The sequence below is a fragment of the Monodon monoceros genome, unplaced genomic scaffold (assembly GCF_005190385.1).
Source record: "Monodon monoceros isolate NGI ecotype Baffin Bay Population unplaced genomic scaffold, NGI_Narwhal_1 Super_Scaffold_6, whole genome shotgun sequence".
Classification (NCBI taxonomy): Eukaryota; Metazoa; Chordata; class Mammalia; order Artiodactyla; family Monodontidae; genus Monodon; species Monodon monoceros.
Genome location: NW_021703783.1, coordinates 43,601,337 through 43,611,620, shown reverse-complemented (window position 1 = coordinate 43,611,620; position 10,284 = coordinate 43,601,337). Strand labels below are relative to the sequence as shown.

Genomic DNA, 10,284 nt, shown 5'->3' with positions numbered 1-10,284 from the left:
CCTGGAGAGAATGAAATGACCTCAGGGAACCACAGGCCAGCGGGAAGTTCCTTTCGGTTCCTACCAGAGAAAGGTGGTCAAATCCCCACACTAAGTACTCCACTGGCTTCTTTTTGTCGTGGGCTGCATCTTGGCCTGTGGGAAATGTGAAGGGTGGTCATGGGTGGGGTGACAGAACACTGAGCCCTCCAGACTGTAGCTGAATAGGACTCTAGAAGGGGACTCCCTGGGAGCTGAAGGGGAGCTGCTGCCCCTTAACATCCATGCCATCTTCCCAGCTCCCCTTGGTGTCCTCACCTGGATTCCTGCTGCCATTCGCCATCCCCTCTTCCTCACCCCCTCCTGGTTACCATCTGCCGGACACCCTGCTCCCCTCCTCTTGTGTGCCTTAGCACAGCTGGGAGTTTTACCAGAAGCCAAAGGAAAGTAAAAAGGAATTTATTATTGAAAGTACAATGATTAAATCTAGTGAGGTCTCTAGAACTCTATTTTCTTGATTATTTATTTATTTTTATTTTCTATTGAAGTACAGTTGATTTACAGTGTTGTGTTAGTTTCTGGTAAACAGCAAAGTGATTCAGTTACGTATATATATATATTCTTTTTTGTATTCTTTTCCATTATAGTTTATTACAGGATATTGAATATAGTTAGTTCCCCGTGCTATACAGTAGGACATTGTTGTTTATTTTATTTATAGTGGTTTCTGTCTGCTAATCCCAAACTCCTAATTTATCCCTCCCCCACCCACTTTCTCCTCTGTTAACCATAAGTTTGTTTTCTGTTTTGTAAATAAGTTCATTTGTATCTGTTTCTGTTTTGTAAGTAAGTTCATTTGTATCACATTTTAGATACATAAGTGATATATGATATTTGTCTTTCTCTTTCTGAGATATATATATATATACATATATATATGTATATATCCCACATCTTTTTTTTTTTTTTAATTAATTTATTTTTGGCTGTGTTGGCTCTTCGTTGCTGCACGCGGCCTTTCCCTAGTTGTGGCGAGCTATGGTGCGTGGGCTCCTTCTCATTGCGGTGGCTTCTCTTGTTGCAGAGTACTGGCTCTAGGCGCGCACGCAGGCTCAGTAGTTGTGGCGCATGGGCTTAGTTGCTCCGCGGCATGTGGGATCTTCCCGGACCAGGGCTTGAACCTGTGTCCCCTGCATTGACAGGCAGATTCTCAACCACTGCGCCACCAGGGAAGCCCCATATCCCACATCTTCTTTATCCATTTATCTGTCAATGGACATTTAGGTTGCTTCCATGTCTTGGCTATTGTAAATAGTGTTGCAATGAACATTGGGGTACATGTATCTTTTGGAATTAGAGTTTTCTCTGGATATATGCTCAGGAGTGTGAATGCTGGATCACATGGCAACTCTATTTTTAGTTTTTTAAGGAACCTCCATACTGTTTTCCATAGTGGCTGCCGCAAGATACATTCCCACCAACAGTATAGAAGGGTTCCCTTTTCTCCACACCCTCTCCAGCATTTATTATTTGTAGACTTTTTTTAATGATGACCATTCTGACCGGTGTGAGGTGATACCTTACTCTAGTTTTGAGTTGCATTTCTCTAATAATTAGCAATGTTGAGCATCTTTTCATATGCCTATTGGCCATACGTATGTCTTCTTTGGAGAAATGTTATTTAAGTCTTCTGCCCATTTTTTGATTCAGGTTTTTTGTTGTTGTTGTTTTTATTGAGCTGTATGAGCTGTTTGTGTATTTTGGAAGTTAAGCCCTTGTTGGTTGCCTCATTTGCAAATATTTTCTCCCAGTCCATAGGTTGTCTCTCCGTTTTGTTTATGGTTTCCTTTGCTGTGCAAAGTTTGATTAGGTCCCGTTTGTTTTATTTTTGCTTTTATTTCTATTGCCTTGGGAGAATAACCTAAGAAAACATTTCTATGGTTTATGTCAGAGAATGTTTTGACTGTGTTCTCTTCTAGGAGTTTTATGGTGTAATGGCTTATATTTAAGTCTTTAAGCCATTTTGAGTTTATTTTTGTGTATGGCGTGAGGGAGTGTTCTAACTTCATTGTTTTACATGCAGCTGTCCAGCTTTCCTAACACCACTTCTGAAGAGACTGTCTTTTCTCCATTGTATATTCTTGCCTCCTTTGTCAAAGATTAATTGACCATAGGTGTATGGGTTTATTTCTGGGCTCTCTGTTCTGTTCCATTGATGCATATGTCTGTTTTTGTGCCAATACCATGCTGTTTTGATTACTGTAGCTTTGTAGTATTGTCTGAAGTCTGGTAGGTTTATGACTCCAGATTTGTTCTTTTTCCTCAGGATTGCTTTGGCAATTCTCTTATGGTTCCATATACATTTTAGGGTTACTTGTTCCAGTTCTGTGAAAAATGTCATGGGTAATTTGATAGGGATTGCATTAAATCTGTAGATTGCTTTGGTAGTATGGCCATTTTAACACTATTAATTCTTCCAACCCAAGAGCTTGAGCTATATTTCCATTTCATTGAATCATCTTCACTTTCCTTTATCAATGTTTTATAGTGCTCAGCATGTTAAGTCTTGGTCAGGTTTATTCCTAAGTATTTTTTTTTTTGATATGATCTTAAAAGGGGTTGGTTTTTTTGTTTGTTTTTTGTTTTCTTTGCGGTACACGGGCCTCTCACTGTTGTGGCCTCTCCCGTTGTGGAGCACAGGCTCCAGACACGCAGGCTCAGCGGCCATGGCTCACGGGCCCAGCCGCTCTGCGGCATGTGGGATCTTCCCAGACCGGGGCACGAACCCGTGTCCCCTGCATCAGCAGGCGGACTCTCAACCACTGCGCCACCAGGGAAGCCAAGTTCTAGTAGTTTTTGTGTGGAGTCTTTAGAGTTTTCTATATATAGTATAATGTAATCTGCATAAATGAGTTTTACCTCTGTCCTTCTAATTTGGATACCTTTTATTTCTTTTCCTTGTCTGAGTGCTGTGGCTAGGACCTCCAATACTATAGAAGTGGTGAGCGTGGGCATCCTTGTCTTCATCCAGATTTTAGCGGGAAGGGTTTCAGCTTTTCACCATTGAGTATTATGTTGGCTGTGGATTTGTCATAAATGGCTTTTATTATGTTGAGATATGTTCCCTCTATACCTACTGTGGTAAGGGTTTTTATCATGAATGGATGTTGAATTTTATCGGATGCTTTTTCTGCATCTATTGAGGTGATCATATGGTTTTTGTCTTTTCTTTTGTTGATGTGGTATATCACACTGATTGTGTATGTTGAACCATCCTTGTGACCTTGGGATGAATCCAACTTGATTATGGTGCATGATCTTTTTTATGTGTTGTTGGATTCGGTTTGCTAATACTTTGTTGAGAATTTTAGCTTATATGTTCCTCAAAGATATTGGCCTGTAATTTTCTCTTTTTGTAGTGTCCTTGGTTTTGGTATCAGGGTGGTGGAGGCTTCATAGAATGACTTTGGGACTGTTCCCTCCTCTTCAATCTTTTGGAAGAGTTTGAGAAGGATCAGTACAAGTTCTTCTTATGTATGTTTGGTAGAATTCCCCCAGTGAAGCCATCTGGTCATGGACTTTTGTTTGAAGGGGGGGTTTTGTTTTGTTTTTTAAATTACAGATTCTGTTTCACTTAGGGATTGGTTTCTTCAAATTATCTATTTCGTTTTGATTCAGTTTTGGTGGATGTATGTTTCTAGAAATTTGTCCTTCCATCTAGGTTGTCCAACTTGTTGGTATATAATTGTTTATAGTATTCTCTTATTTTTTTTGTATTTCTGCAGTATTGGTTATCTCTCATCTTTCATTTTTTTGTTTGGGTCCTCTCTGTTTTCTTCTTAGTGAGCCTGGCCACAAGTTTGTCGATTTTGTTTACCCTTTCAAAGAACTAGCTCTTGGTTTTATTGACTTTTTCTATTGTTTTTTAAATTTCTATTTTATTTACTCTCTGATCTTTATTATTTCCTTCCTTCTGCTGACTTTAGGTTTTGTTTGTCTTTCTTTTTCTAATTCTTTTAGTGGTAGGTTAGGTTGATTATTTGAGATTTTTCTTATTTTTTGAGGAAGGCCTGTATAGTTGTGAACTTCCCTCTAAGGACTGCTTTTGCTGCATCCCATAGATTTTGTATGGTTGTGTCTTCACTGTCATTTGTCTCAAGGTATTTTTAAATTTCCTCTTTGATTTCATTATTGACCCATTGGTATTTTTAATAGCATGTTGTTTAATCTCCATGTAATTGTTTTTTTCTTGTTTCTCTCTCTGTGGTTGATTTCTAGTTTCATGCCATTGTAGTCAGAAAAGATACTTGAAATAATTTCTTTCCTCTTAAATTTGCTGAGGCTTATTTTGTGTCCTAGTATGTGGTCTATCCTAGAGAATGTTCCAAGTGCACTTAAAAAGAATGTGTATTGTTTTTTGTTTTTATTTTTTGGATGTAGTGGCCTGAAGCTATCAATTAAGTCTAACTGTAGAACTCCATTTTCTGATGCTGTTAAGGCTCTACCCTTATCAAATCAAAGGTAACCCTCCTGCCCCAGCCTGTCCCCACTCTCCCATTCTAAATAGCTTCTGATCAGCTTTTGGTATTCCTTCTATGACTCTTGCCTCCAAGTACCATCTAGTCTCTTCAGAACTCAGCAGCTGGTTTATTATGTTATTGAACACCTCCTGTGGGCCAGGTACTGTGCTAAGAGTACAACACACCCTCTTATCTCATTCAGTCCTCACAACCACCCAAGGCCAGTACAGTTACCCAGTTTACCCATGAGGCTACAGCGCTGGAAAAGTTAAAACAGCTTGTCCAAGGCCCTACTAATAGTAAGTGGAGGGCGAGGATTTGGATCCAGCATTCTGACTGTGGCTGCCCTTGCGATAGTGTCTTAGGTCTCTCTCCTCAAGATACACAAATGGATCTGGGAAGCAGGGTTTCAGAAGCCTACCTATTCGCATTTTTAAATAAAACAATTTAAGCGTAACTGGCCCAATAAGTACAAGACTGCTTTCAGCAAGAAAAGGGTCAGCCTCATACAGCTTCCTTCGGCAACTGAATCCTTCTTTCCACCTTTGGAGACGTGGGAGTTCCATGCCCTCTATCCCTTACCCCATGAGTCAGCGGAGTCTTCAGCAAAATGCTGCACACCTGAGAGATGCGGACAGAGCAAGGGGAGAAAGTGGGGGAAGCAGGGGACCTAGATTTGCACTTGGCAACGAGGAAGAGATGGAGACACCTAACCAGGCCTGCCTACCACTGGCATACTAGGAAGCTGGCCTGTGTGGGCAGCAGCCCTCTCTCTGGGCATGGCCAAAGGTAGATGTCTTTTCTGGGAAATGAAGTGGTATGGCTGGCAGGTAGTGGGATGGAGTCTGCAGCACTGTAGGAGAGCTTGGCAGGAGGCCCCTGTGGTGGGGTAACTCCGTGTGTACCTTGTGGCTCTCGGGATATAAAGGGGGAGAAGAGAAGGGACAGAAATGGACAGATGACGAAAAGAAGGGACACCAGCACTGCAAGTGTTTCAGTCAGGGCCAGGCCAGCAGGCTTTGTTTCACCGTCCTGGTCTCTTCCTGCATACTCCAGCCCCACTGCTACTGCCGGGACTGTGGCGCACAGAATGGGGTCAGAGAGCGTGCCCTCCAGCCTGAGGAGAGCACCAAGTCTCCTCCCTACTGAGCCCCAAACCCACCTACCCCCTCCCAAAAGAAAAAAAAGATTGACGGTGTGATGGTCCATTTCTTTATTTAGAAACCTGATTGTTCTAGAACATGGTGGGTGGATTCGCAGCCTACCCTTTTCATGGGATCGTGTTAGAGGTGGTGGGCAACTTTCTTCCCATTTTCTCAGCAACAGAGAGAAGGTGCTTCAACTCAGAAGCACAGATTGTAGGGAACAGTGTGGAAAGGGAAAGGGGCAGGACATCCCAAGCCAGTCTGGGGGAAGGGGGAAGGCCCTCTGAACAGGTGTGAGGCAGGGGTGGGCGTGCCTCTTGGGGCCTGCTGACCGCCCCGCCCTTCTTGCTCCCCCTGCCCTATTCCACTCAAAAGATCTCACAACGCTCTAGGTAGGGAGGGCAAAGGAACCCACAAGCTGGGAGACGACACGGGGGAAGCCGGGAGGAAAGGACGCGGGTATGGGGAGAAGCCCAGGAGAGCAAATCTCACAGGCCTAGGAGGTCTTGAGGGCGCTCTCAGCAGTAGCAGCAGCGCTCAGCCCGAGGCCCCTCCACACCCCCAGGAGGGCCTCGAGGTCCACAGCTCACAGCTCAGCTCTCCTCTGTTGTCTTGCCTCAGGACCCCGGGGGTTTGGGGGGAAGGAGGCAGGGCCAGTCTAGGAAGACTCTGGACTCCGTGGCGAGCCAAAGGCGGTGGCCTCAGAAGTCAAATTCATCCAGGTCCCCCGTGCCCTCCCCGCCCCGAGAGCCCCACACCCGGCGGTAATTGCTCTCCAGCTCTTTCTGCCGCTGCCGCTCCTTCTGCGCCTCTTCAGCTCCCTGCACCTGGTGGGAGGGCACGGGGGGGGGGGGGGTGGTGGTGAGCGGAGGCCGAGGGAGGCCCCGGGCGCTGGAGGATCCGGGAGGGCGGGCAAGCATGGGGGAGGCAGGAGCCAGCGCACACACGGCTCGTGGGGCTCTGGCTGAGGGCCCGATGCCCAGAACCAATAGCCTCGTCTTACGGATGAGGAAACTGAGGCTGAGCCAGCGGCGAGGCTGGGAGGTGCCTGGAGGATTCTCAACCACACCCTCAGCACCTCAGCTGGTTGCGGGACAGGGAAGGCTGGAGGTCCAGGACTCACGGGCAGGGCGCCTCTCACCAAGATATTGAAGAAAATCTCCTTGAGGTTTTTCGTGTCCTCGTCAGTCAGCCAGCGCGCATCCTCCTCAGTCCCTTCAGTCCCCGGTCGGACAATTTTGATCTCAATTTTACCTGGAAAGGATCGGGACAGCCGGTGAATAGAGAGGAGGGGTGGGAGCTTCAGCACAGGTCCTCTGCCCCTGGGCCCCCGGCCGAGGTTCCCAGCCCCTCCACTTCGGCAGCAAGCCCTTCCAACAGCTCTGAATCCAGCCCGCCCTCCAGGGCCCACCTTCGGCTGTGAGTCCCTCCCTCTCCAGCAGCTCTTTCACCAGCCCCTCGATTTGTTTCAGTTGTGGGTTTTCCCGTTTCATCTCGAGGACAGTCAGATCCTGATTGGGGCCTCCGTGACGGAGCTTGGTGACCCGGACCCGGACTCTGTGCTCAGGATCCTCCTCTTAGAGGGGGAGACACACAGGGAGACACAAAGCAGAGCCGTGACTCCAGGGTGAGGGGCTGTGGTGGTCGCCTCTCCCTAAGCCATCAGTTGGTTTCGGCAGTTATTCCATCTCGAACATGTATGTGAGCCAGTGCTCAGAATAAACTAGTGCCCATCATCCCACCCCGCTGCAACCCATAAATCTCCCTCCACCAACTGCAGTCTCCTCTCTTCCCTCCCGACCCGATAATTCTGCCCATCACCTACAGGAAAATGACTGTTTTCTGAAGCAAAAATCAGGCCACCTGGGCCTGCAAAGAAGTTTGTTTTAAGAAGCAGGTTGGAAAACTGGTTTGGCACCCCACAATGTCGGGACTCAAAAGACATTTCAGTGTTTATAATAGAGATAGTGGGATGGAAGGTTTGAGACTAGGACATTCCATTTGGAATGCCTGGTCTCCACACCCATAGGCCCCGTGGAATGGACACAAGGGGCGCAAGAGGAAGGGAACTTCGAGTCTGTCCAGGCAACTGGCTTATGAGCAGCTGGGCTGCCCCACTGACACCCTGCTAGCTGGGGCCGCTCCCTGCGCAGTGCTAGCCATCGATAGGCAGCACCTGTCACAGACGTGCGGTCTTCCGCACACAGGCTCACATCATTCGGTTAATATCTACTGATCACCCACGAGGTGCCGGCCAAAGTGCTAGGCATGGCACTGGATGTACAGGAGCAAACCGGCAAACAGGCACGCCAGCAAGCCAGAGGCCCTGTGGCCTCCGAAAGCTGCTTCCCAAAAGGACGACTAGGAGGTAACCAGGCGAAGGGACAGAGGTGTTGGGAAGAAGGCATGCGCGAGAACAGTACCCCAGAAAGAGAGAGAGAGTGAGCATTCTCAGAAGGGATGAAGATGATGGACCTGGCTGCTCCTTCCTGTCTGACAGTTCTCACCTGCTGGCTGGGGGGATGGGGGACGCTTCTGGGGGACAACCCTCCTTTTCCGGTGCTTCTTCATCAGCTCTGGACTCTGTTTTTCCTCCAGCCTTTTGATGAGTTTGTTGAGAGTGGATGTCAGGGCCAGCATAGCCCGATCACGCTCCGCCTCCTTCTTCAGCCCGTCTGGGTCCAGCTCTTTCTCTGTCTGGGAGGCCCAAGGTGGGGGTGGAGAGTCAAGGGTCTGCAGTGTGAGGGGCAGTCCATGCTCCACGGAGGAGTAGTATCTGAGTCTCATCCTTCTCTCTGACCCCCTTCCCTACCATCCCCCCTTTTAATTAAGTAAGCAGCTAGCGGTTCAGGGCGCCAGGTCATATGTCCCAGGCAGGCGAGGTGCTGCCCCCGTTCTCCTCCGGTCCCTGGGCCTGTCCCGCCCACAGGCGCTGGCAGCTGCGGAAGCAGCCGGCGGAAGAGTGGAGAGAGTGGAACTCACCTCCTGGATGATGTTCTCCAGCTCCCGCTCCATGCCAGCCTTCACCTCCGCACGGAGCCGGTCTCGGTCTGACGGGAGCAGTATCCCTTCCAGTTCCTTCTCAAATTCTCCCAGCAACTGCCTTTCATCCTCATCGTCTTCTTCATCCTCATCGTCCTCCTCTTCTTCCACCTCGTTCTCATGTTCTGGATCACGCTTTTCCTTCACCTCCGGTCCCCTGGGAGCGACTTCTGCAGCACCGTCTCCAGGCTGCTCTTGGCCTGCGTCTGGCTTCCCCTGGGTGGGGATCGGGAGAAAGAGGGAGATGGTAGATGGCTGGGGTTTCTGTAGACACGTGGGGGGCAGACAAACAGGGAGGTGGTACCGGGGGACTCAGGAGGAGTAAAGGAAGTTGAGGTCAGGCCCAGGTCGGGGTGGTTTTCCGAATGCTCCCAGCAGGGAGGCAGGTTCCACCCCTCCCTGGAGCAGGGCCCATACCTTTCTTGTTCCACCCTTCAGCTCCTCTATCAATCGAATCAAGTCTGCCGGACTCCGAATCACTTTGACCTGCACGTTGTTCTGGAAATCTGTGATGAAAGAATAGGAACGGACCCATTGTGTCTTAAATTAATTCTGTTTTTACTTCCTAAGTAGAGGAATTGAGGAGGCCAAGGAAGGACACGGTCCCTGCCTGCAGGAACTACCTGTCCAGTGTGAGAGATAGGGCCCAACACACCCCTCCAGAGAGCGCTCATGTGGCCTAAGGGGGCCTCACAGGTGAGAGAGAGAAGGATGCTAACAAGCTGCCAAGTCCCCTGCTCTTTCACGCACTCCTATAAAAAGGAATCTGCTGCTGGCCTGGCTGCCCAACCTCCCTCCCAGTGTTTTAGCTCTATCCCTACCCCCCCACCTGCCCCCTGCAGAACCTGAAAATACATTCAAGCGGTAAAGGAGACGAGGAGGGTTCACTCACCATCGTGGGAGCCTGGCGCTGGATCCGTTGCCTCAAGGTTTGGTTCCTGCTCCTGATGAGAAGAAAAGGGCAGAGTCAAGTACGCAGGCTTATGCATGCCAACCATACTCTTAAAGCAATGACTCTGGGTAAATGCTTCCATCCCTAGGTAAATGGAGGTCATCTCATCATAATGACCTCAGCTTGAGTGGCCCTCCAGCCCAAAACCCAGGCTCAGCCTCATCAGAGAAATGGCTAGGAAGCTGGCTCTCACCTCAGCCTGTGCCTCCCCCGTTTCTGGCACCTGTTCCTCTGGCTCGTGAAGCATCTTCCAGAAATCTGATTCCTTACCATCATCCTTGGCTAGGCTTGCGCCTGGAATACAGAGAACAAGGGAGAACCTGAAAGGAGGGGAGAAACAGAAGGGAGCAAATAGCATGGGGTTCGTTCTCTATTACTAAGGGATTGGGGCCCATAGTACTTTTTCACCCACCCCAACAGTCAGGACTGTTAAGGACAAGACACCCCTGGGTGTATAGGACGGTAACGCTGGAGAAGGGAAGAAACGGGAGACCTGTTTCATGGAACAGGTGACACAAAGGCCTACCTGCTTTCTTTTGGGGCATCACCCCCGGCTTGGTTTCACTCCATATTTGAGGGTCCAGGTCTTGCTGACCCTCTATGGCTTTGTCTCCGTACTGCTTTGAGTCAACTGAAAGACAGCATG

The 10,284-nt window shown here is 48.5% G+C and overlaps 1 protein-coding gene across 2 annotated transcripts in view; it reads right to left on the bottom strand.

Moving 5' to 3' along the window:
* Positions 1 to 5,697: 5,697 nt before the first annotated feature.
* OS9 (OS9 endoplasmic reticulum lectin) overlaps positions 5,698 to 10,284 on the bottom strand; it is a 29,835-nt gene continuing 25,248 nt past the window's right edge. Inside the window, exons 7-15 of one of the 2 annotated variants that reach the window (XM_029205502.1) lie at positions 10,165 to 10,269; positions 9,832 to 9,932; positions 9,579 to 9,630; positions 9,104 to 9,192; positions 8,627 to 8,902; positions 8,152 to 8,341; positions 7,056 to 7,220; positions 6,786 to 6,898; positions 5,698 to 6,471 (exon numbers count right to left, since the gene is read on the bottom strand). In XM_029205502.1, the coding sequence (XP_029061335.1) occupies positions 6,346 to 6,471; positions 6,786 to 6,898; positions 7,056 to 7,220; positions 8,152 to 8,341; positions 8,627 to 8,902; positions 9,104 to 9,192; positions 9,579 to 9,630; positions 9,832 to 9,932; positions 10,165 to 10,269 (1,217 nt within the window). In that variant the 3' untranslated portion in view covers positions 5,698 to 6,345. The remainder of the gene's footprint in view (positions 6,472 to 6,785; positions 6,899 to 7,055; positions 7,221 to 8,151; positions 8,342 to 8,626; positions 8,903 to 9,103; positions 9,193 to 9,578; positions 9,631 to 9,831; positions 9,933 to 10,164; positions 10,270 to 10,284) is intronic. The other variant, XM_029205503.1, reaches the window with a different exon arrangement.